The sequence below is a fragment of the Carcharhinus amblyrhynchos genome, chromosome 15 (genome assembly GCF_965287045.1).
Source record: "Carcharhinus amblyrhynchos chromosome 15, sCarAmb.v2.hapA, whole genome shotgun sequence".
NCBI lineage: Eukaryota > Metazoa > Chordata > Chondrichthyes > Carcharhiniformes > Carcharhinidae > Carcharhinus > Carcharhinus amblyrhynchos.
The window spans coordinates 14751288-14778823 of record NC_137338.1 but is presented as its reverse complement, the minus strand read 5'-3'; the positions used below and the strand labels follow the sequence as shown (position 1 = coordinate 14778823).

Below are 27536 nucleotides of genomic sequence, written 5' to 3'. Positions count from 1 at the left end.
CATCACATTATTCGAAGAAGAATGCGAACATTTTCCTGATGTTCCAGCATAGAAATACGTGAAAAGGGGGTAGACCTTTCAGATCTTGACTCCTATTCTCCTGCTGCTAATTTACATACAGCATATCGCACAAAGAGCAATAAGATAACCAAACCAGATTATTGATAAATTGAGGGATAAACGTGGGCCATGACTCTCTTTGCCTTGGAAGAAATCTGAGTTTCTGTGACGAGTGTTTTGTCAGCATAAGGATTACCTCCAGACCCAGCTTGCACAGAATTAATCCCAACAATTCCTTCTGAAAGATGTGCAAGAGAGGCTGTATACGAATTGAATGACACATCGCACACAAATCACCCCTTGATTTGCTGCTCTTCCAAAGCAAAGGAAAGTATCAGATGTATTAACTTTTAATCAGACTCTGCAACTTACAGAAGTTGAATCCATACAATGGAATGCATTTCAAACCCCCCTCAGTTCAGACTCAATATTTGCTACCCTCCCAATCCTCCCTTGTCTAGGGAGAAGGGAGTCTTCCACAGATCTGCCCCTTTTGAAAGATGGGTCAAATCTCAGTCTAGATGGATGGTATGTGCAACTTGGAACCAGATGGGACCAATCAGAGTGCATTGCATGGGCCAACATAGCTCTAAAGCAGGTGGGAATTATCCTGGCAAAGATTTTTTAATCTGTGCTGAGCTTGCACATCTAGTTTTTCAGTTAACATCCTCAGGCAGCAAGACATCTACCACTTTACAGCGTCAGGAACATGTCTTTAGTTGCCAGTGTCTGTTCGTGCACATGGCTGTTCTCTAGGACAGCTAAGAACACACAAATTAAATGGTTAGCACTTCCAGCATGGGAATTGAAACTGGTGGAAGATGTCAGACAGCTCTGCAAGGGTCAGGGGGCTTTGAGGCCCTCTAAATCTGGGCATTCTTGTCGGATCAGGAAAGAAATTAGTGCGTTGAGATTGGCTTATAAATTCTTCATGATAGATTTGATATCACGAGTATATCTTTAAATATAAATACTAATCTTTAAATATTTCCACATCTAGAGAAAACTTTTGAGCCAAATAAGAAATAAAGGTTGATTCTTGAATCATTCAGTTAAGAGCCACTGAAATTTAGATTCTACTGTGTATAATTTTGTTATATACAGCCTTTAAGCCTTTTTCAGATCCACAAATGCATACATTTTCTTGTGGAAGTTATATTCAAGTTGATCTGTAGAGGAGTATTGCCTTTTTTATGAATTAAGTAAAAGTGCTGTAATTTTTTTTCTTTTGTTCATTAATGTGGAAGAGAGAAAACTAATATCAACTGACTGCGCAGATGGGTAAAATCATGTGCAACATCCTTGGATGGATATGGTCTTGCTAACTCGGTGAAACAAGTGTTCAAGTTTGAAAAGTCAGTGATGTACTACTGATCTGTGTGAACAAACATTTACCGAAATGCAAGTGTACGAAAAGAGCTTGAACTGTTTTACTAGTCAGGCTTTTATCTCTGTATGTGTGGTTCTGTGTATGTGTATTCTAGGATCCTTGCCAATTCTTTTCCAGTTTTGAGTTCAGCTGACAGCTTTATTACTACTTCACCTTTAACTTTTTATGTTTGCTTCTGTGAAAATGAGGGCAGAGGACTCGCTTAATATTTCTAGCAATTTTTTTCTCTGCAAGAACATTTTTTTGCATCTTGTGTGTAGTTGCAATCCTTCACCTTTTTTACTTATAATATTCCTTAATTTTTTTTATCTTTTAGTTTCTAATTTTCTACACAACTCTAAACTGCTTGTTTGTTTTAGATTATTTTTAGTCCAAAATTTTTAAATAACCCTAACTTATTTCATTTTCTTTCCTTGAAGGAATCCTATTTTTATTTGCACCATCTTTGACACCTTTTGCATCACCTTTGACTGGATGTCTGGTTTGAGCCCTGGTATCTATTTAGTTTTCTGTTATTTTTCCAGTGTCTTAAAATGGTCAGGTTTTCTCCCCAATTTATCTTATTTTCCAAGTCAGTACTCGCACCCTTGCTGCTCTTTTTTATGTTGTTATGTATAACATTAGTTGTTACTGCCTGCGAGTCATTCACCTATCCTTGTTTTACGTACTTGCCATACTTGATTTTTTGCAATTAAATACAGCATTTCCTTTATCTTTGGACCTACTCTGAGGATCTACAGCGATCATGTTGCAACATTCCAACATGGAGTGCAGGAGAGTCATAATTTTTTAAATTTTCAAGTGGAATCTGATTTGGCTTGCCATTCATCTAATGTTCACTGAAGCGGTATGTAGCTCGTGATCTTGTCGTGGACTATTAAAAGTCCATTATGGTACCCGTTTTAAAAGTCACCTTTTTTTTGTACACATCCGCACTGATTACTTGAACTCAGTGGGTTACTAAAATGAGTCAGTACATTTAGTGTAAATTTACCAACTAAAGCATTCATTATTGCAACAGAGCAATGCTGAAAACGTGAAATTGAAGTAAAACATTGGAAGCACTCCATTAGTCAGGCAGCATCTATGGGGAAAGGAATATCAAAGCAGCAGCATTTTCTTTTGGCAAAAGGTTATTACTGAAACCCTTATTTTCTTCACTGCTACCTGTTTCCATCATTAGAGAATATACCTGGAAACAAAACCTTCTTCATTCACTTCTGTTATTCAGCTCTTTTACAGGGCTAAGAAAAATTACATTTCAGCCTTAAATTCTGTTGTTGATTTCAGTGTTGTGTGGAATTTCTTAGAATTTGCCAGTTTTTCTGTAAATCAATTTTCTGTTGCTTAACCACTAGCAACAGAGATGCCCTTTTGGTGATAGGTGAACATGTCATTCACTTGTTTAATGGCAATGCAGTTTTAGTTTAAGGCATTATCATACTGTCTATGCTGCCAAACACAACACTAGTGTATCATTCATTTGTGTCTCAGTCTGGAAAGTTCTCCTTATGACCAGTACCCTTAGCCTTGGATTGTCATTGATTAGTTTATTGGGGCTATTTTTGTCTAATGCTGTTTTCTTGCGCGCATTAACTTCAGTGCCTGGGTGAGTTTGAATTGTGCTGCCTGCTGGTTAGAAGTGTGAGGGGTGATTTGATTCAGATGTTTGAAATGATGAGAGGTGTTGGAAGTTATTTATGGATCAGGACTGCCCAGAAAAGTTGATCTTTCAAATTTGAGCTAAGTGGGTTAATAGTGAATCTAGGAACTCTTCACAAGGACTTGACGTGCATGTGCATGCACACATTATATAACTACAGGAGTTTGTCCCTCATTTCATTGGAAAACATTACATGGCTTCTTTCTAATAATTCTAATATGGCCTCACTGAGACAGTTAAAGACATATAAGCTATCTGTCGCATCTCAAACTATTTTGACCATTTTCAAAGGAGTGGATTTGAAAGTAAAAATTGCTTGTTTAATTTTTAAATGCATTCTTGATATAAAAGCCATTTCAGATAAAGGTTTTGTAAATGGAATATTTTTCCCCAGGCACTAAGACTAAAAAAAATTCATAATCATGTCAAGGAGACAGATAATTCAAGTAATTGCTGTCCATTTCATAGGGCATTTAAGAATTAACCACGTTGCTGTCATGTATAAGCCATGTAAGGGTGGCAGATCTCCTTTCCTAAAGAGCATTTGTGAACCAGATGGATTCATCAACAATAGCTTTGTTACTGAGCTTAATTGAATTTCCAGTTGCTGCGTCTCCAGAGCATTAGTCTGATCCTCTGGATTTGTTGTCCAGTGAGATCACCACTGCCACCATTTCCCCCTATTGATACAGTTGATGGACCTTGTGAAGGCATTGAATAAAGTACCAGCTAATATCATAAAATGGACTAAAGGACCAAAAGTAGAGTGTAGTGCAAGTGGTTGCTTACTGACTGAAGGGAAACGTGCCATGGATGTTCCCAGTAATCAATATTAGGGCCACTGGTCTTTTTTTGATATACACTAACAACCTGGTTGTTGGGTGTTTAGGGCATAATTTCAAAATTGCAAATGACATAAAATTCAAAAAGAGAAAGTAGTCACCAGTGAAGAGAGTAATAACGGACTTTTGAAGGGAATGGACAGATTGGTGAATAGGCAGTCACGTGAAATTTAGCACTGTGGTTTGAATTGATGTGTTCTGTTAGAAAGGAGTGAGGAGGATATAAACTAAATTACAGCATTTTGAAGGGGGCATAGGAACAGGAAGTTGTAGGGGTGTATGTACACAAATCTTTAAAGACAGGTTGGAAAGGCTTCTTTAAAAGAAAGAAACATATGAAATCCTTGGCTTTGTGAATGAAAGAAATGATTCACCTAGTGAGCAATAAAGCAGCATAACTTCATCTTTTTCTTGTAGAGTGTTCAAAGTTTATTTGGGTCACAAGTAGGCTTATGTTAACACTGCAATGAAGCTACTGTGAAAATCCTCTAGTCGCCATAGTACGATGTTTGTTCAGGACACGGAGAGAATTTAGCATGGTCATTGCATCTAACCGACACGTCTTTTGGGCTGTGGGAGAAAACTGGAGCACCTGGAGGAAACCCACACAGATACGGAGAAGGTGCAAACTCCGCACCAATGGTAACCCAAGCTAGGAATCGAACCCAGGTCCCTGGTGCTGTGAGGTTGCAGTGCTAACCACTGTGCCACCGTACACCCCTGCAAAAGGAAGCAAATTATGCTTAAACCTTTATAAAAGCCTGGTTAGATTTTGATTTAAGTATCTTGTTCAGTTCTGAGTACTGCACTTTAGAAAGGGTGTTAAGATCAGGGAAAGCTGTGAAGATTTCTACGAATGGTACCAGGAATGAGAAAGTTGAATTAAACTGTCCTAAAATCTCCTTGTGTGAATCAGTGTCAAACTTTGTTTTGTTCCTATGAAGCGTCTTGGGATGTTTTGTTATGTTCATAGAATCCCTACGGTGAAGGAGGCCACCGGCCCCATTGAGCCTGCATCGACAACAATCCCATCCAGGCCCCATTCCTGTAACCCCACGTATTTACCCTGCTAATCCTCCTGACCCTGTGAGACAGTTTTGCCTGGCTAATCTACCTAACCTGTGCATCTTTGGACTGTGGGAGGAAACCTGAGCATTTGGAGAAAACTCATGCAGACGTGGTGAACATAGCTAGAACATAGAACAGTACAGCACAGTACAGGCCCTTCGGCCCTCGATATTGTGCCAAGCTATGTCTGAACCCAAGATCAATCAACCCCACTCCCTATCATTTTGGTGTGCCTCATGTGCCTATGCAATAACCACTTGAAAGTTCCTAAAGTGTCTGACTCCATTATCACAGCAGGTAGTGCGTTCCACACCCTAACCACTCTCTGAGTAAAGAACCTACCTCGGACATTCCTCCTATATCTCCCACCATGAACCTTTTATAGTTATGCCCCCTAGTAACAGCTACGTCCATCCGAGGAGATAGAGTGGACGTTCAAAGACTATCTATCCCCCTCATCATCTTATAAGCTTCTATTAAGTCGCCTCTCATCCTCCTCCACTCCAAAGAGAAAAGGCCCAGCTCCCTCAACCTTTCCTCGTAAGACCTACTCTCCAAACCAGGCAGCATCCTGGTAAATCTCCTCTGCACTCTCTCCAATGCTTCCACATCCTCCCTATAATGAGGTGACCGGAACTACACACAATACTCCAAATGTGGTCTCACCAAGGTATAATTGCAGCATAACCCCATGGCTCTTAAACTCAAACCCCCTGTTAATAAATGCTAACACACTATAAGCCTTCTTCACGGCTCTATCCACTTGAGTGGCAACCTTCAGAGTTCTGTGGATATGAACCCCAAGATCTCTTTGTTCCTCCACGTTCCTCAGACCCCTGCTGTTGATCCTGTAATCTGCATTCAAGTTTGTCCTACCAAAATGAATCACCTTGCACTTTGAGGGTTAAACTCCATTTGCCACTTTGCAGTCCAGCTCTACATCCTATCAATGTATCTTTGCAGCCAACAAGAGCTCCCACCTCATCCACTACTCCACCAATCTTGGTGTCATCAGCAAATTTACTAACCCATCCTTCTGGTCTTCTAAGTCATGCAAACTCCACACAGTCACCCACGGCTGGAATTGAACTTGGCTACCTGGTGCTGTGAGACAGCAGTGCTAACCATTGTGCTACTGTGAAATATATAAATACAAGACGTTAGAGAGACTCGAGAAACTGGGATTATTCTCCACATGAACAGAAGTGGTTAAAGGGATATATAATAGAAGTGTTCAAAATCATGGTGAAGCTATTTCCTCTGGTAGGACAGTCAGTAAATGGACATCATGAATTTAAGTTAATTTTCAAAACAGGCAGGGGTGAGATGATTTTTTTTATGGGGCGAGCTATTATGCTTTGGGATGTCCTGTCTGTGAGGGTAGGTGAGGTAGACCCAACTGAATCATTCAGAAGAGAATTGAATAAATTCTTGGAGAGAAAATTGAAAGACTTTAGTCAAAGAACAGGGGACTGGGACTAATTGGATAATTCTTTCAAACGGCTAGGCTGAAAACCTTCCTTCAGAATTTGAGATTCTGATTTCAATTATGACTGTTCAATCACCTGACGTGCAATAAAAAATTTGTTGTCAAAAATTTTGTCCCACTGGGTGTTGGTTTGCCTCTGGAGGGGTGGAAGAAATACATTTGCAAAAGACGTGAATACCCAGTACAGATCGCATTGGGATACTATTGTTAGATCCCTGGATTATGCTATTGCACAGTCAAAAACCATAAAATTAAATAATAGAAAATGTAGGCCATGCTCAAGAGTAGGCAGCATTTACAGAGAGAATGTTTCATGTTGCGTGGAAGAACATTACTAGAAGACTTCAAGATAAGGTGGTCACCAAGAAATCCAAAAAATAATTCAGAAGAAGTTAAGAATGTTGGGAATGTGAAACTTGCTACCACAAGTGGTAGTTGAATTGAGTAGTTCAATGCATATTTTGGGGAAACTAGATTGGTATTTGAAGAAGAGAGGAATAAATGGTTACAGTGGTAGGCTTCCATCATGAAAGATGGGATGAGGTTCAAGAGGAGCATAAATACCCGCATACGCTGGTTGGCTGAAGTAACCTGTTTCTGTGCTGTATATGCCAAGTTATCCTGTGGAACCAGAATTAATGGTTCAGGTTGATCTATCATCATACCTCTAATAATAAGACGTTTTAGACCGTTACAGAGGCAATCCGTGGCACAGAATCTGGAAAAAGTATCCACATCAAATACAGATCTGTAATGCTTTCATTTCTCTTGGATAAAGCTCCAACATTGAGCCACGATTTTTTTTTAAACTTGCTCCGTTTTCTCTTGACGACAGGAAACTTGAGAGACTCAGCAGAGGCAGGGTGACCAGAAATGGGTACTAGTTCTAGTTTTTGAGAATTCATTCATATGGATGAGCCAAGTATGTTACATTTTGTAAAATCACCAAATGGTAACTTAAATCTAAGAACAAGGACCAAATGAAGTAATCTTCATTTGGTCCTTGTTCAAGCAAAAACAGCTCGACGTTGATTGGTGATTGAACAACTGTGGTTGTGTTGGGTAAACTTTCAAGGGAAGCTGTTTGCTAAATTCCGGTCTTAAATCAACTGTTTATAGCAACTTTAAGTGGCTTTGAAATTTATTAATCTGCAGCACAAATGGAGGAGTTCAACAGCTGCTTTGTGCATAGCAACAATTCCCAAACAGCGACAGTTAAAGATACTGCATACAAGACATTAACTTTAGATGTTCCACAGAGTGCATCATCTTGATTACCTTTGTTTGGTGAACATGCCCTCTGCTGCCTAGATGCCAAGATTTGGGATACCCTTGTTAAACATCTTTGCATCTTCTCTGTTTGCTCCTTAGAACTGATTTATTGGTCTAAGCTTTTTGATCACCTGTCCTATTTCTCTCTAGCTCAATATCAAATGTTGTCTTCTAATGCTTCTGTGTAGTGCCTTGAGGAATTTTACTAATCATACCCATACTAATTGTTGTGTGGAACAGAAATTGAGTAGCAGTTTGGTACTGAGAATACCATTTGAATTGCCTGGGCAGGTCAGATTTAAAAGTAATTTGGTCCCACTGTGAAAGAACAAACACAGATGACAAGGTGCACACAAATTAAATATCAGGCAATTGTGACACACGTTGCTAAGCTTGGGGCTTAATTAGTTACGCTCGCTGTGCCCCTAGCCAAGCTGTTCCAGTACAGCTACAAAACTGGCATCTACCCAGCAATTTGGAAAATTGTCCAGGTGTGTCATGTATACAAGTAACAGGATAAATCCAATCCAGCCAGTTGCCACCTCATCAGTCTTAACACAATCATGAGGTAATCAGTAGCACTATCAAGGGGCACTTATTCATCAATAACCTACTCAGTGGTACTCAGTTTGTGTTGCGCTGGGTACCTTAGCACCTGACCACACAAAGATGAGTGGAAAATCAAATTGCGTGGAGGATGCAGAAAGTCTGCAGAGGGATCTGGATAGACTAAGCGAGTGGGTGAGGACCTGGCAGATGGAGTATAATGTTAGCAAGTGTGAGGTTATCCACTTTGGCAGAAATAATAGCAGGAGGGATTATTATTTAAAAGGCGAAAAGCTGCAGCATGCTAAGGTGCAGAGGGACCTGGGGGTCCTTGTGCACGAGTCACAAAAACCCAGTCTGCAGGTGCAGCAGGTGATCAAGAAGGCGAATGGAATGTTGGCCTTTATAGTGAGGGGGATAGAATATAAAAGTAGGGAGGTCTTGCTGCAAGTGTACAGGGTACTGGTGAGGCCACAGCTGGAGTACTGTGTGCAGTTTTGGTCGCTGCACTTGAGGGAAGGATATATTGGCCTTGGAGGGAGTGCAGAGGAGGTTCAGTAGGCTGATACCGGAGTTGAGGGGGTTGGACAATGAAGAGAGACTAAATAGACTGGGTCTGTACTCGGAGTTTAGAAGGATGAAGGAGGATCTTATAGAGAAGCATAAGATAATGAAGGGGATGGATAGGGTAGAGGTAGAGAGACTCTTCCCGCGTAGAAAGGATAGCAGGACTAGAGGGCACAGCCTCAAGATAAGGTGGGTGGGCAGTTTAGATCAGAGTTGAGGAGGAACTTCTTCACTCAAAGGGTGGTGAATCTCTGGAATTCTCTGCCCATTGAAGTGGTGGAGGCTACCTCGATAAATATATTTAAGTCACGGGTAGGTAGGTTTTTGACAGACAAGGGAATTAAAGGTTATGGGGAGAAAGCGGGAAAGTGGAACTGATCCATTTCAGATCAGCCATGATCTTATTGAATAGCGGGGCAGGTTCAAAAGGCTGGATGGCCTACTCCTGCTCCTATTTCTTGTGTTCTTATGACCTCATTATAGCTTTGGTTCAAGCATGGTCAAAGAGCAGAACTCCAGAGGTGAAATGAGTGACTGCTTTTGACAGCAAAGAAGCATTTGACCAAGAATGGCAGCAAGGAGCTCCAGCAAAACCAGATTTGTTGGGAATCAGGAGGAAAACTCTACTAGCTGGAATCATACCTGGCACAAAGGTGATTGTGCTGGTTGGAATTCAATCATCACAACTTCAGGACATCACTGTAGGATAATGTCCTAGGCCTATTTTTTCTATTATTAGTCACAAGTAGGCTTACATTAACACTGCAATGTAGTTATTGTGAAAAACCCCTACTCGCCACATTCCGGTGCCTGTTTGGGTGTGCTGAGGGAAAATTTAACGCGGTATGATGGGTATAGATGAAGTGAATGCAAGCTGGCTTTTTCCACTCAGGCTAGGGGAGAAAAAAACCAGAGGGCATGGGTTAAGGGTGAAAGGAGAAAAGTTTAAAGGGAATATTAGGTGGGGGGCTTTTTCACGCAGAGTGGTAGGAGTGTGGAATGAGCTGCCGGAAAAAGTAGTAAATGCCGAGTCACTTTTAACATTCAAGAAAAACTTGGACGGGTTCATGGATGAGAGGTGTGTGGAGGGATATGGTCCAAGTGTAGGTCAGTGGGACCAGGCAAAAAATGGTTCGGCACAGACAAGAAGGGCCAAAAGGTCTGTTTCTGAGCTGTAATTTTCTATGGTTCTTGGCCAATGCACTGGGAGGAAACTGGAGCACCTGGAAGAAACCCATGCAGACACAGGGAGAATGTGCAGATGCTGCACAGACAGTCACCCAAGCCAGGAAATGAACCTGGATCTTTGGCACCGTGAGGCAGCAGCACTAACCTTTAACTGCTTCATCCATGACTTTCCTTCCATTTATAAGGGCAGAAATGGAGCTGTTTTCTGATAACTGCATAATGTTAAGCACCATTCACAACTCAAATACTGAAATGCGCCATGTCCAAATGCAACATGAGCTGGACAGCCTCCAGGCTTGGGCTGACAAGTTGCAAATAACATCTCGCAACACGAATGCCAGGCAACGATCATCTCCCAACATGAGCGGATCATCTCTTGCAATTCAATGGCATTACTATTGCTGAATCCCCTACCATCAACCTAACTGGACTAGCCATTTAAATACCATCATTACAAGTCACAGGCTAGGAATCTTGCGGTGAATAACTCACCTCCTGTTCCCCCAAAACTTATACACCATCTACAAGGCACAAGTCAAGAGTGTGATGGAATATTCTCCACTTGCCTGGACGAGTGCAGCTCCATAAACTCCCAAGAAACTTGACACCAATCAGCTCACTTGACTGTTAGCGCGCACGCGCGCGCACACACACACACACACACACACACACACACACACGATTCCTAGAACTCTGTCCCTAAAGCAATGTGGAACAGCAGTGATTTAAGAAGGCAACTTACCATCACCTTCACAAACACAATTAGGGGTAGATAATAAATGCTGGCCTATCCAATGTCACCCATATCCTCTAAATGAATAATAAAATTCAATAGTTTCAAAATATATTTCAAATGTTGGTTATTCCACAAATTAACACTTTTAATAGTGATGGTGAAATGAAACGAGAGACACTCGTGACCAACTTGCATGGAAATTGAGGAGAGATAGGAGCTAAAAGTAGAGAAAACCACTGAAAGACTCCAGTTTACTAATGGAGATACAGTTCTTAGTTTAAAAGTGAATATGCTTGTGATTCAAAGGTGATCAGAATGTTGCAGCATCTTTACAGAGGAATTTTGATTTATTATTGTCACATGTATTAACTTAGAGTGAAAAGTATTGTTTCTTGCATGCTATGCAGACAAAACATAACATGCATAGAAAAGTAAATGAGAGAGTGTAGATGGTAGTGTTAGTCATAATTAGAGTGCAGAGAAAGATCAACTAAATACAAAGTAAGTCCATTCAAAAATCTGACAGCAGCAGGGAAGAAGCTGTTTTTGAATTGGTTGGCACTTGACTTCAGACTTTTCTATCCTTTTTCCCCAAAGAAAGAAGGTGAAGAGAGAATGTCCAGGGTGTGTGGGATCCTCAATTATGCTGGCTGCTTTGCTGAGGCAGTGGGAAGTGTAGACAGAGTCAGTGGATGGGAAGCTGGTTTGCATGATGGATTGGGCTACGTTCACGATCTTTTGTAGTTCCTTGCGATCTTGGGCAGAGCAGGCAGAGCACATACCAAGCTGTGCTACAACCAGAAAGAATGCTTTCTATGGTGCATCTGTAAAAGTTGGTGAGAGTCGTAGCTGATGTGTCAAATTTCCTTAGTCTTCTGAGAAAGTAGAGGTGTTGGTGGGCTTTCTTAACTATAGTGTTGGCATGGAGGGACCAGAACAGATTGGTGATCTGGACACCTAAAAACTTGAAGCTCTCGACCCGTTCTACTTCATCCCCATTGACGTAGATAGGGGCATGTTCTCCTTTACGACGATTGCTGGGAGGATGTTGGAGAGCCTATAGTCATAGAATCCCTACAGTGCAGAAGGAGGACATTCGGCTCATCAAGCCTGCACCAACAGCAATCCCACCTGAGCCCTATCCCTGCAACCGCCATATTTACCCTGCTAGTCCCCCGACACTAAGGGGCAACTTAGCATGGCCAATCAACCTAACATCTACATCTTTGGACTGTAGAAGGAAACCTGGAGTAAAGCCTCATGGACATGGGAAATATTTTTTGTACGCTGATCCAAAGCCGGAATTGAACCTGGGTCCCCGGCACTGAGGCAGCAGTGCTAACCACCTTGGGTAGCACGGTGGCAAAGTGTAGGGACCAGATCCAAGAAATTCCAAGGTATGTTACAAAGTTAGCCTAGACCCTATCTTTTTTTTACATTTTGGCATTAGAATGAGCGTATTAAAACAAACATTATTTAATAAATTTAAAATGTAACAAATAGAACTAGCTGAACTTTATTCAATTGAAATGCTTAAACATGACAAGGTATAATTCTTAACAGCTGGCTATCTCTAGTTCCAGTGTAAGCAGAACCTACACAGATATGCATCCTTCTTCAAAATCAGTTAGCAGAAAAAACAAATATACTTAGGTGGGTGCTGCATTTCCAGTCTTTTAACCCCTCTGGACGGATGCAGAAAGATCACTATCTTCTGACTCCCATGCAGCAGCCTCCAAAGAAAGATCCACCTGCTCAAACAACGTAACTTCAGAGAAAGAGACTTATTTTCTGCAGGTCCCAAATCAAGAGACACAGAGAGCTTCCTCTCTCTAAAGATCCCAAGCAGCTGATTTCTTTGAATAAGCCTAATCTTGCATGGTCACATGATATTTCCTGTGAATTGACTTAATCAATCCCTACTGTGAAAAACTGCAGAGGAAAACACTAAAATAACAACACTGCATTAGCCCAGCTTAAAACAAACATCCTAGAATTTAGGACCAGTTATGCTTCTATAGTATCAGCATGTTGCTGCTGGTTACAGACAAATCAGGACCAATTAACAGAAGTGCTAAAACAAAAGCTGCATAAGAGATATCATGCAAATACAGTTCTTAGAGGCACAGCATTGTCACAATAACTGAAAGATAAATTGCCGTTCTTCATTTGTGACTGTGAGAATTTGATGGTTTGTTGCCTTCCAAGAGCAAAAGTACAGTTTGAGACAAGTAGAAAAACTCTTGAAGGTGAGAATTGTTGTTCATGTTGGAATCCATGACCTAGTTAACGGTTTTGCGAGGTGACTTTTAAGTGCGAGGGAATAGGTAAAGAAGAAAGATCTTGCAGGTATTCTGTCTAATTTACTGCTGGTTGCACCTACTACACAAGGTGTTACAAGACATAAAGTACGTGAATGTTTGGATCAGGGATGGATGTTGGAAGGAAGAGTTCAAATTTCTCGCACATTAGGAAGATGTGTGAGAGATCTTAGGTGCAAGGTTGCCGTACAAACCTATGAATTAGGGGCAGGAATAGGCCATTTGGCTCTTCTGTAGACAGCAGGCAGCGTCGGAGTGGGCAGCGGAGTGAGGGAAGCTGAGTGAGCTGCAAGGGCTTAGGATCAAAGGGCCAGGTAAGTTTGACTTGTAAACTGTGTGTAGCAATTACTAAGGGGCAATAATGGAGGGGCATGTGATGTGCTGTTTCTGTATGATGTGGGAGCTGGTGGACCCCAGGGTCCTTCCCAGTGACCATGTCTGCAGTAAGTGCTGGTTGCTGGGTGGGGGGGCGGGTGCCATTGATAATGGGGTGCAAGAGACATCCATACCCCCTGGACTGGCTCACTTTAAGGGTCAGGAACAAGAGGGGGCTGCTGAGAGGAGGAAGGAGGGTGGGACCCAAATGCCTCAGCTTCTCAATCTGCATAACAGGTTTGAGGTCCTTGCTTCCAGTGTGGACGAGAACGAGGGCTGTGAGGTTGGTGAGCAAACTGCACACGGTACAGTGATGCAGACACAGGACATAGACAAAGAGAAGGAAAAAAGGAATGTAGTGGTAGCTGGGGATAGTGTGGTTAAGGGTATTGACACTGTCTTTTGTCACAATGATAAAGAGCATAGAAGGGTGTGTTGTCTGCCTGGTGCTCGGGTCCAGGATGTTGCATCTGGGCTGCAGAGGAACCTGGAGGGGGAGGGAGAGAATCCGGTCGTTGTGGTACATGTGGGTGCCAACGACATAGGCAAAATGCAAACTGAGGATCTGGAGAGGGAGTATGAAAAGCTGGGAATGGAATTAAAAAGCAGAACCGACAAGGTGGTTATCGCTGGATTACTACCTGAACCGCGTGCAGCTGGGCATAGGGTAGATAGGATTAAAGAGGTGAATGGGTGGCTCAGGGATTGATGTGGGAGGAATGGTTTTGAATTTATGGGGCATTGGCACCAGTATTGGGGCAGGTGGGACCTGTTCAGGTGGGATGGTGTTGGTCTGAACTGTGCTGGGGACCAGAGTCCTGGCGAATTGTATGAAAAGGACTGTGGATAGGGCTTTAAACTAGTTAGGGGAGGAGGGTGCGAGGGTAGGTGAAATTACAGGGTCTAAAGTAAAGGAGAGGGTACAGGTACGGGAAGAGGCCAAGGATGTCCCAATAATAAAGGGAGTAGGGGGCATGAGTAAGGTTGGTAGCGTTCCTTCAAATAGGGTCCAGGTGAAGGCTGGGATGAAGACACTTGATCTGAATGCATGAAGCATTCAGAATAAAGTGAATGAGCTGGTGGCGCAGATCAGCACAAATGGATATGATCTGGTGGCCATTACAGAGATGTGGTTGCAAGGTGACAGGGACTGGGGGCTGAATGTACAGGGGTATCAAGTGTTTAGGAAGGATAGATGGGAGGAAAAGGAGGGGGGGGTAGCTGTGCTGATTAAGGATAGTATCAGGGTGGTAGTAAGGGAAGATACAGGCGCCAAAGAGCAGAACGTGGAATCACTGTGGGTGGAGATTAGGAACAGCAATGGGAGGAAGACGCTGGTGGGTGTCATCTATAGGCCCCCAAATAATGACCTGGAGGTGGGGCGGGCTACAAACGCGCAAATAAATGCTGTGTGCAGGAATGGTACGGCGATAATTATGGGGGATTTCAACCTACATATTGATTGGTCGACCCATGTTGGATGCGGTGGGCTTGAGGAAGAGTTCTTAGAATGCTGCCGGGATAGTTTCCTTGAACAGTGTGTGTTGGAGCCGACGAGGGAGCGAGCTATCTCAGATCTGGTGTTATGTAATGAGGCAGATGGAATTAGGGACCTTGTTGTGAAGGATCCTCTTGGGAAGAGTGATCATTGTATGGTGGAGTTTCTGATGCAGATGGAGGAGGAGAAAGTAGGATCCTGGACCTGTGTCCTTTGTTTGAACAGAGGGGAGTACGATAGGATGAGAGAGAAATTGGCGAATGCAGATTGGGGGCGCAGATTGGGAGGTAGGTCTGCTGAGGAACAGTGGAGGATCTTTAAGGAGATCTTTCTTGGTGCGCAGCAGAAATTTATTCCAATGGTAAAAAAGGATCGTAGGAGAAGAGATAATCAGCTGTGGATAACGAAGGAGATAAAGGAGAGTATTAAATTAAAAGCTGATGCGTTTAGAGTGGCGAAGAGTAGTGGGTGAGAAGAGGATTGGGAGAGGTTTAAATATCAACAAAGAATGACGAAGAAGTCGATAAGGAAGGATAAACTATGAGTCTAGGCTAGCGCTAAATATAAAAAAGGATAGTAAGACTTTTATAAATATATAAAAGGAGAAGGCTGGCTAGGGTGAATGTTGGACCCTTAGAGGATGAGAGGGGGGATTTAGTGGTGGGGGATGAGGAAATGGCTGAGGCCTTGAATAACTTTCTTGCTTCGGTCTTCACGGAGGAGGACGTGAATAGTTTGCCGGGTGTTAACGATGGAAAGATGGTAGGAGTGGAGGGCATGAATGAGATCATTGTTATTAGAGAGGCAGTGCTCGACAGACTAGAGGGACTGATGGTGGACAAGTCCCCGGGACCGGATGGAATGCATCCAAGGGTTCTGAAGGAAATGGCAGAGGTGATAGTGGATGCCTTGGTGATTATTTTCCAAACGTCGCTGGATTCCGGGGAAGTGCCGGAAGATTGGAAAACGGCTAATGTTACACCGCTGTTTAAAAAGGGTAGCAGGCAAAAGGCAGGGAATTATAGGCCAGTTAGTTTAACGTCTGTTGTAGGAAAATGCTTGAATCCGTAATCAAGGAGAAAATAGCGAGGCATCTTGAGGAGAATTGTTTGATAGAGCAGACATAGCATGGTTTCGTTAAGAGGAAGTCGTGTCTGACGAATATATTGGAATTCTGAGGATGTGGATAGAGGGGAACCGGTGGATGTGGTGTTTCTCAATTTTCAGAAGGCGTTTGATAAGGTGCCGCACAAAAGGTTGTTACAGAAGGTTAGGGGGCATGGAGTTGGGGTAGGGTATTAGCATGGATAGGGGATTGGCTGTCAAATAGGAGGCAGAGAGTGGGTGCTATTCGGATTGGCGGTTGGTGACTAGTGGAGTGCCCCAGGGATCGGTGCTGGGGCCTCAGCTATTTACCGTTTATATAGATGATCTGGAGGAGGGAGCCGAGTGTAAGGTGTCGAAATTTGCTGATGAGACAAAGATAAGTGGAACAGCAAATTGTGCGGAGGGTGTGGAAAGTCTGCAGAGGAATCTAGATAGGCTGAGCGAGTGGGCGAGGACCTGGCAGATGGAATACAATGTTGGCAAGTGTGAGGTTATCCACCTTGGAAGGACTACTACTTACAGGGCAAAAAGCTGTGGCATGCTGCGGTGCAGAGGGACCTGGGGGTCCTTGTGCATGAGTCGCAAAAACCCAGCCTACAGGTGCAGCAGGTGGTCAGGAAGGCAAATGGGATGCTGGCCTTCATAGCGAGGGGGATTGAATATAAAAGTAGGGAGGTCTTGCTGCAACTGTACAGGGCATTGGTGAGGCCGCAGCTGGAGTACTGTGTGCAGTTTTGGTTGCCGCACTTGCGCAAGGATATTTTGGCCTTGGAGGGAGTGCAGAGGAGGTTCACTAGGCTGATACCGGAGTTGAGGGGGTTGAGCTATGAGGAGAGGCTGAATAGACTGGGCTTGTACTCATTAGAGTTTAGCAGGATGAGGGGAGATCTCATTGAGACATATAAGATGATGAAAGGGATGGATAGGGTAGAGGTGGAGAGGTTCTTCCCACTCAGAAAGGACAGCAGGACTAGAGGGCACAGCCTCAAGATAAGGGGGGGGTGGGGGGGGGGGTGCAGTTTAGAACAGAGTTGAGGAGGAACTTCCTCACTCAAAGGGTGGTGAATCTCTGGAATGCCCTGCCCTGCCCGTTGAAGTGGTGGAGGCTACCTCGCTAAAATATATTTAAGACGCGGGTAGATAGGTTTTTGGTAGGCAAGGGAATTAAGGGTTAGGGGGAGAAAGCGGGAAAGTGGAGCTGAGCCACTTCGGATCAGCCATGATCTTTATTGAATGGCGGGGCAGGCTCGAAGGGCTAGATGGCCTACTCCTACTCCTATTTCTTATGTTCTTATGTTCAAGTTTGCTCCACCACTCAGTCAAGGCTAACCTGATTATAACCTCAACCCCATATTCCCACCAACCCCTAATAATCTGACACCCTCTTGCTTATCAAGAATCTTATCTATCTCTGATTTTAAAATATTCAAAACCTCTGTTTCCACGACTTTTTGAGGAGGCATGTTCCAATGACTCACCCTTTGAGAAAACGTTTCTTCTCTTCTGCCTCCAAATGGGTGACTCCTTATTTTTAAACAGTGATGCTTAGCTCTAGATTCTCCCACAAGAGACATCCTCTCAATATCCACCTTGTCATGACCCCTCAAGATCTTTGATGTTTCAATCAAGTTGCCTCATAGTATGAGGCAACTCCAGCAGATGCCAGCCTAGTCTGCCAAATCTTTCCTCGTAGACGACTCTCCTATTCCAATTATTAGTCTAGTAAACCTCTGTATTTCCATTTTTCCTTTAAATATGGCACCAATTCAGTGCAAAGTAAAAGTTAAGTTTATTTATTAGTTACAAGTAAGGCTTATATTAACACTGCAATGAAGTTGCTGTGAAATTCCCCTATTCGCCATATGCAGGTGTCTGTTTGGGTCATTACACCAAATGTGTTTCACCAATGCACTGTATAGCTTCTTACTCTTGTATTTAATTCTCCTTGCAATAAACAGTAACATTCTATTAGCTTTCCTAATTACATGCTTTACCTACATAGCTTTCATTTGTGCACTTGAGCAACTAGATGGCACTGCATTCTCTCACCATTTAGACCAAAAGCTTTTCTAACTTTTTTTCCTCTAGTGTAGACAATTTCAGTTTCCCACAATAAACTCCATTTTCCAAATCTTTGCCCACTCAGTCTAACTGTATCGCTTTGTAGCCTCCTTTTGTCCTCTTCACATCTTAATATCCTACCTATCTTTGTCTCCAGAAAATTCAACAGTCATACCTTTTGATCTCTTCATCTAAGTAACTTATATATAATTGCAAAAGTCGGGGCCCCAACACTGATCCCTATGGCACACTTCTTGTTACATCTTGCCACCAAAAAAAAACCTATTTATGTCAACTTTGTTACCTGTTAGCTAACCAATCTTCCATCCTTGCCAATATGTTACTCCCTACACAGAGCTTTTATTTTACGTGATGACCTTTGATGTGGCATCTTATTCAGTGCCTTTTTGAATTCTAAATACCGTACATCCACCAGTTCTCCTTTATTCTCAATAAATATCACGTCAAAGACTTCCAATAAATTGGTCAACCATGATGTCCTTTGCACAAGACTATGTAAATGTGAGGTCATCCATTTTGGTAGAAATAACAACAAAATGGACTATTATTTAAATGGTAAAAAAAATTGCAGCATGCTGCTGTGCAGAGGGGGACCTGGGTGTCCTTGTGCAGGAATCTCGGAGTTGGTTTGCAGGTGCAGCAGGCAATTGAGAAGGCAAATGAAATTTTGTCCTTCCTTGCTAGAGGGATGGAGTTTAAAAACAGCAAGATTATGTTGCAGCTTTAAAAGGTGCTGGTGAAGCTACACCTGGAGTACTGTGTACAGTTTTGGTCTCCTTACTTGAGACAGGATATACTGGCACTGGCGAGGGTGCAGAGGCGAGTCACTAGATTGATACCGGAGAGGGTTGGCTTAAGAGGAGAGACTGAGTAGACTGAGGCTATACTCATTGGAATTCAGAAGAATGAAGGGAGATCTTATAGTAACATATAAGATTATGAAGGGAATAGATAAGATAGAAGCAGGAAAGTTGTTTCCACTGGCAGGTGAAACTAGAACTAGGAGGCATAGCCTCAAAATAAGGGGAAGCAGTTTTAGGACTGAGTTGAGGAGGAACTTTTTCACACAAAGGGTTGTGAATCTGTGGAATTCCCTGCCCAGTGAAGCAGTTGAGGCGACCTCATTGAATGTTTTTAAGGCAAGGATAGATAAATGTGAACAGTAAAGGAATTGAGGGTTATGGTAAGCGGGTCGGTAAGTGGAGCTGAGTCCAGAGAAAGATCATCCATGATCTTATTGAATGGCGGAGCAGGCTCAACGGGCCAGATAGCCTACTTCTGCTCCTAGCTATGTTCTTATTTATTTACTAGTGTCACAAGTAGGCTTAAGTAGCTTCAGTTACTGTGAAAATCCTCTAGTCGCTGCACTCCGGCACCTGTTCAGGAACACTGAGGGAGAATTTGATATGGCAAATGCACCTAACCCCAGGTCTTTGGACTGTGGGAGGAAACTGGAGCACCCGGAGGAAATGCACGCAGACACAGGGAGAATGTGCAGACTCTACAGACAATGACTCAAACCCGGGTCCTTGGTGGTGTGAGGCAACAGTGCTAACCATTCTGCCACTGTGCAGCTCTCTGCCTTGAATTTTTCCAACTGCCCTGCTATAATGTCTTTAATAATGGCTTTGAACATTTTTGCTGTGATAGGTGTTAACTGGCTGATAGTTTCCTGTATTCAAATAAAAGACAGAAAGCAGGAGTTACATTCACTATTTTCCAAACTAATTGAACTTTTTCTGAAACTAGGGAATTTTGGGGAATTAAAACCAACGCAGCAACAGTCTCATGAGCCACTTCTTTTAAAATCCTTGCTGAGAGGAAAAATTGAGCAGTGACTTAAATTAGTTCACTGGGGTGGAAGCAATTAATTCTCAGTTACAGCTATCTCTCTCAAATCTCAGTTTGTCCTAACAATTCTACCCTGATAGTGGCTAGTCTGTTTGATGTTTCTTCCATGAACATAGACGCAATCTTAATTTAGATTTGATTAGAAGTGGAAATAGAAACCCACAGTGATGTTCAGGTGTTTGAACATTTTTAATCCAGCAACGGAGAAGAAGTGACGACTCTTTACCAATACTGTCATCGACAGGTGCATCTGCAGCCGGCTGGTTGGTAAGGATAAGGTCAAGTATGTTTTTTCCTGTTGCTGGTTCCTTCACCACTTGCTGCAGACCCAGTCTAGCAGTTATGTCTTTTAGGACCTGACCAGCTTGATCAGTGCTGCTGCGTCAGAGCCACTTTTGGTGCTGGACATTGAAATCCCTCATCCAGAATACATTTTGCGCCCTTGCCACTCTCCGTGTTTTCTCGAAGTGTTGTTCAACATGGAGGAATACTGATTCATCAGCTGAAGGAGGACAGTATGTGGTAACCAATAAGAGGTTTCCTTGCCCATGTTTAACCTGAAGCCACGAGACTCCATGGGGTCCTGAGTCAATGTTAAGAACTCCCAGAACAACTCCCTCCCGGCTGTATAACACTGTGCCGCCACCTTTTCTGGGTCTGTCCTGCTGGTGGGACAGGTCATCTCCAGGGATGGCAATGGTGGTGTCTGGGTGTTATCTGTAAGGTATGATTCTTTTGAGAGTGACTATCAGTCTCTTGCTTTATTCGTCTATGAGACAGCTCTCTCAATTTTGGCACCAGCTTCCAGATGTTAGTAAGGAGGACTTTGCAGGATCGAAAGCTGTTTGTTTTGCCGTTGCCTTTTCTGGTGCCTAGGGCGATGCTCGGTGGTCTGTCCAGTTTTGTTTCTTTGCTGAGACTTTGTAGTGATGATACAACTGAGTGGCAGTTGAGTCAACTACGTTGCTGTGGCTCTGGAGTCGCATGTTGGCCAGACCAGGTAAAGGTGGCAGATTTCCTTCCCTAGAAGACATTAGCGAACCAGATAGGTTTTTCTAACAATCGACAGTGGTTTCATGTTCATCAGTAGATTACTGATTTTTTTTTTTATTATTGAATTCAAATTCCACCATCTGCTGTGGTGGGACTGGAACCCAGGTACCCAAAACAATGTCTGGGTTTCTGGATTAATAGCCAAGTGAAAATACCACTAGGCCATCGTGTTGTGTGGTGCTATCACCATGTTAAATGGGACAGACTTCAAACCAATCTAGCAACTCAAGACTTGGCTAGTCTGCCAGACACAATCTGCAGCCTCATGGTCTGGCATATCCCCCACTCAACCATTACCAGGGAAAGAACCCTGGTTCATTGGAAAATGTAGGTGGGCATGCCAACAGCTGTACCAGGCATACGTAAAAATGAGGTGTCAACCTGGTGAAGCTACCAAATAGGACTACTTGCATGCTAAATCCAAAAACAGCAAGTGATAAATCAAGTTTAGTGATCCCGCAACCAACGGATCAGATATAAGCTCTGCAGTCCTTCCACATCCAGTGGTGAATGGTGGTGGACAATTAAACAACTCACTGGAGGAGGAGGTTCTACAAATATCCCCATCTTCAAATATGAAGGAGCCCAGCACATCAGTGTAAAAGATAAGGCTGAAGTATTTGCAGCAATCCTCAGCCCGAAGTGCCAAGTGGAAGATCTATCTCTGCCTCATCCAGTGGTCCCCAGCATCTCAGATGCCAGTCTCCAGCCAATTCAATTCACTCCATGTGATATTTGAAACGGTTGGAGGCACCGGATAGTGCAAAAGCAGTGGGTCCTGATAACATTCCGGCAATAACTTGCCGCTCCCCTAGCCAAGCTCTTCCAGTACAGTTACAACACTGGCATCTACCCAACAATGTGGAAATTGTCCAGATATGTCCTATACACAAAAAGCAGGACAAATCCAACCCAGCCAATTACTGCCCAATCAGTCTATCCTCAATCATCAGTAAAGTGATGGAAGGGATCATCATCAGTGCTATCAGCAGCACCTGCTTAATGACTCCTAGTTTGGGTTTTGCCAGGGTCAGTCAGCTCCTGACCTCCTTACAGCCTTGGTTCAAACATGGACAAGAGAGCTGAATTCCAGAGGGGAGGTAAGTGTGACAGCCCTTGACATCAAGGTCAAATTTGACTGAGTGTAGCATCAAGGAGTTCTATCAAAACTGGAATCAATAGGTATCAGGGGGCAAACTCTCCTCTGGTTGGTGTCGTACCTGGTTCATAGGAAGATGGTTGTGGTTGTGGAGAGACAGTCACCTCAACTCCAAGACATCTCTGCAAGAGTCCCTCGAGGTGGTGTCCTAGGCCCAACACTGTTCAGCTGCTTCATCAATGACCACCTTTCTTTCATAAGGTCAGAAATGGGGATGTTCAACACCATTTGTGACTCCTCAGATAGTGACACAGTCCATGTTCAAATGCAACAAGATCTGGACAATATTCAGGCTTAGGCTAACAAGCGGCAAATAACATTTGTGCCAGGCAACGACTGTCACCAATAAGAGACACTCTAACCACCACTCCTTGACCTTCAATGGTGTAACCATCACTGAATTCCCCCACTGTCAACATTTTTGGGGTTATAATTGACCAGAAATTCAACTGGACTCACCATAAACACAGTGGTTACAACAGTACGTCAGAGGCTAAGAATACCGCAGTGAGTAACTCATCACCTGACTCCTCAGCCTATCCACTACAAGGCACAAGTCAGGAGTGTGATGGAATACTCCCCACTTGCCTGGATGGGTGCAGCTCCAACAACACTCAAGAAGCTTGACACCATCCAGGACAAAGCAGCCTGCTTGATTCTACCGCATCCACAAACACCGCATCTATATCCACAAACGGGTACAATTTTATCTTTTAAAAAGCATTTAAATAGTTAAATGGATATGTTGGGTATAGAGGGATATGGGCCAAATGCGGGCAATTGGGATTAGCTTAGGGGCTTTAAAAAAGAGAGCAGCGTGGACAAGTTGGGCCAAAGGACCTGTTTCCATGCTGTAAACCTCTATGACCCATCCACTCTCTCCACCACTAACACCCAGTAGCAGCAATATGTGCTATCTACAAGATGCACTGCAGCAATTTATCAAAGATGCTTAGACAGCTCCTTCCAAACCTATGATCACTTCCATCTAGAAGGACAAGGGCAGCAGATAAATGGGAACACCGTCAGCTGCAAGTTCCCCTCCAAGCCACTCACTACCCTGACTTAGAAATATATCGTCATTCCTTCGCAGTCACTGGCTCAAAATCCTAAAATTCTCTCCCAAATGGCATTGTGGGTTAACCCACAGAACATGGACTGCAGCAATTCAAGAAGGCAGCTCACCATCACCTTTTCAAGGGCAATTAGAGACAGGCAATAAACGTGGCCAACCAGTGATGCCCATGCCCCATGAATAAAATAATTTCAAGATGGGATGGTGATGTCCCAACCGCTGATCCAACTTATGTTCAGTTTATCATTTTAGGACAGTGCCATCCAGGTATTTGAAGACAGTTTAACAAATGCCAGGCAAATTGATAGCCAACAGGCAACTAGACAACAGTGAAATAGCTGCTGATGGAAAGCAGGTGGATTGTACTACATTAGGGTTAGAAAGGTTTTTTGAACCGGAGACTAGAGGCCGATGAGGCTGGCCAGGAATAACTGACTTGATCCTGGTTTTGAGGTTGGGGAATACAGATGCTGGGAATATAGGGTTATGGCACAAAAGAATGAAATGGAGGGAACCAGGCTAATTAGGCTGATGAGGTCAAGAGAGATACAGTAACAAGTCAAGGATTCTAACATGAAAAAAAAGTCATGGAGTAATAAAATTATACACTACTGTTCTCTTTACAAAATCTTTGTGACATTTTCCAGCTCCATCTTACATCCATTTAACAATATGCATGGCAGCAGTAATTTTTCATTCCATATTTGTAAACCTCAAAGTGGGAGAAATTAAAATGTTAACACTGAATACAAACGCCTGAAGTTGCATGTGTTTAAATAGAATACATGTGAGGAATATTGGTTTATGGAAAATTCCTTGTTTTGTGGCCAACATCTAGCAATGGAAAACAGCAGAGTGTTACGTGCCTGGAATTACTTGGTTTATTTTTAGTAAGCAATTGGTTGCTGATATGTATCTTCTCCTAAGTCATTGTGTTTTAGCTTGAACACTGCTCCTGCTAAACTGATTTTCTTTTGGATTAGGAGACAAAGATGGCAGTAAGGTGACAACAGTGGTGGCAACACCTGGACAGGGTCCAGACCGGCCGCAAGAGGTCAGCTACACCGACACCAAGGTGATTGGCAATGGTTCTTTTGGAGTCGTTTACCAGGCAAAACTATGTGATACAGGGGAGCTGGTGGCCATCAAGAAAGTTTTACAGGACAAGAGATTTAAGGTAAGGGATACGGTTTATTTTAACTAGAGATTTCAGAGAGCAGTTGATGTAAGTTACATTTCTATCCTTTTGGGAAGAATAGCTGTGGCTGAAGTAGCAAGAGCTAACCCAAGCTATTTCTCAGTTTGATCACCTTGAAGTAGGGTGTTGTAATTCTGAGGACGTTAAAGTCAGACTATATAGAATTGAATTTTTTATGATTGGTCTCTTACATGGACCTTGAATCATGCTTCAGTAAATGTTAGACAAAAAATAATTTTGTCTAATGAGCTGTTTGAAAATAGTTATAGTTCTGTTTGCAGATTATTTGCATAACTTAAAATTGAGACTGAAAACAAGGTCAGTAGCATTTCACCATGTTTCTACCAAATTAATTTATCTCCTTACTTTGACCATTGAGTATGTTTCAGCCATGGCTGAGTTATTAACACTCCAGTGAGTCCCAAGCTTTCCCAAATCTCCAGTGCTAAATGCAAAAATCAAGGCTGATACCAAATGCAGCATTGCACTGTTTGTGACTTCTTTCCAATGAGATGTTAAAAGGAGGCCCCATCTGCCTGCTCAGGTGGCTATAAAAGATTCAGTGGCACAGTTTCAAAGAAGAGCAGAAGAGTTAACCCTGGTGTTTTTGCCAATGTTTATCCTTCAATCAAAATTACAGTAATGGTTTATGTCATCATTAGCACATTGATGTTTGAAGAAATTTGCTCTGTGCAGATTGGTTGCCATGTTTCCAAAATTTTTATAATTTATTTATTAATGTCACAAGTAGGCTTACGTTGACACTGCAATTGAGTTACTGTGAAAATCTTCCAGTCACCACATTCAGCACCTGTTTGGGCACGCTGAGGGAGAATTTAATATGGCCAAAGCACCTAACCCACACGTCTTTCAGACTGTGGGAGGAAACCCACGCAGACTTGCTCCATTTGTTGGAACTATTGTGCCTGCTGCACAGTCTGTTTTAACCTTGCATAGTGGACAAAGAATTGCGAGTAGACTTCTTGTTGCACAACAATATTTATTTAAAACACATAATCAATAATCACCCACCCAACAATAAGTTATCTTACAGAAAATACTAAAGTCCAAGTTCAATACTAGACCTTGATTTGACTTTGTGTGACTGGCAAGTACCCAGGCAGATATTGGCCTTTATCTGTGCGCTGGTCTCTATTGTCCTCTCCGTAGGCTGGTCCTTTGGTCTGGTCTGGCACTGGTCTTCCTTCCCCCTTGGGTGTGGTGGCTCTCCTCATGTTGGTTGTTGCTGGTGACGGTCACCATTGTTGTAGCTTGTTCGTGGGGTCAGAGAGAGAGCTGCTTCTGTTGTGCAGCACCTTTTATCCCTCCTTGCCTGTGTGTCCTTTTGGGTGGTCTCCTGATTATCAATCACAGTAAAAAGTCTGACAACACCAGGTTTTAGTCCAACCTATTTATTTGATAATATACTCACAAGCTTTCGAGGGACACCCTCTTCGTCAGGTGAATGGAGAGTTCTGGCCTCAGACAGAGCTGTCTGAGGCCAGAACTCTCCATTCACCTGACGAAGAGGGTGTCCCTCGAAAGCTTGTGAGTATATTATCAAATAAATAGGTTGGACTAAAACCTGGTGTTGTCAGACTTTTTACTGTGTTTACGCCAGTCCAACGCCGGCATACCCACATCTTATCAATCAGTCAGGGCTTGATCACCCTGATTGATAAGAGTCCAATTAGATGCTACCACATCGATCTCTGGGTGTGTACCCAATGAGAAGTCTCATGACGCACCTTCCACACACCTGACGAAGGAACAGTGTTTCCAAAAGCTTGAGAGATTACTATCAAATAAATGGATTCTAACCTGGTGTTGTGAGACTACTTAATATGTTTACCCCAGTCCAATACTGGCATCCCTACATCGTGTGTACCCAATGGACATGTCTGTGGTGCTTGAGAGACACAGATCACGCGCCTCCCTCCCAAATAAGGAGTTAAGGCCCCCTTTTTGTCTGGTATCTCCTTTGTCTAGTAAACAACTCAGTTTGACCAGAAAGTCCCCTTTGTCCTGGAGATGGCCAATATCCTGTGTATTCGTTCGTATGAGTTGCAGCCTGTTTATCTGTCTTTTAGCTGCAATCCGTTGTTTTAGTTCTTGCCCAATTGTCCCAGTGTGCTTTAATAAATCGCTATTTTAGGTGGCCCATTTGGCCACAAAATCCTCATTGAGACATTGGCTATTGTGAAAATCCGAGTTTTTTTTTAATGCAATCTTAATTTTGAATTTAAAAGTTCAAAAAATAATTGGGCAAAGTTGAACAGCAAAGCTTAGCATGGAATAGAATAAAACACTCTCTTTTGGCCACCTTGATACTGATCTAGTGCAGTGTTGAGCTATTTTTCATTGTTAGTCCTTTAGGAACCAAGTGTTCCAACATTGTGCTGACCAAATGACTTTCTGTTTCAATCCAGAAAACCAAGATGGGGTTCAGTTGCTTGGGAATTTCATCAGTGTTTTGATTTAAAATTCTGAAGTATTGATGTGAAATGAGGACAAAAATACAATTTCATGGGACGAGGTGTCACATCCCAAGAGCATTTTTTAAAAAATGTCTTGTATGTGTATAAGCATTTTTTGCAACGATCAAACATTTCGGAGCACTTTATAACTGAAATTTAGTCACTGTGATAGTGTAGGAATGATGTGGAGATGTCGGCATTGGACTGGGTTGGGCACAGTAAGAAGTTTCACAACGCCAGATTAGAGTCCAACAGATTTATTTAGTATCATGAGCTTATGGAGCGCTGCTCCTTCATCAGACGCATGGTGGCACTGCTTCATCACAGTACCAGGGACCCGGGTTCGATTCCCAGCTCGGGTCACTGTCTGTGTGGAGTTTACACATTCTCCTCGTGTCTGCGTGGGTTTCCTCCCACAGTCCAAAGATGTGCGGGTTAGGTTGATTGGCCACGCTAAAAATTGCCCCCTTAGTGTCCAGGGATGCTTAGGTTAGAGGGATTAGTGGGTATAATATGTTG

At 42.9% G+C, this 27536-nt stretch overlaps 1 protein-coding gene across 1 annotated transcript in view; it reads left to right on the top strand.

The window, feature by feature from the left end:
• Positions 1-27536, top strand: part of gsk3ba (glycogen synthase kinase 3 beta, genome duplicate a) — a 144069-nt gene that overhangs the window by 39466 nt on the left and 77067 nt on the right. The window contains exon 2 of the mRNA XM_080203444.1: positions 24326-24519. Coding sequence (XP_080059570.1) covers positions 24326-24519 — 194 coding nt within the window. The remainder of the gene's footprint in view (positions 1-24325; positions 24520-27536) is intronic.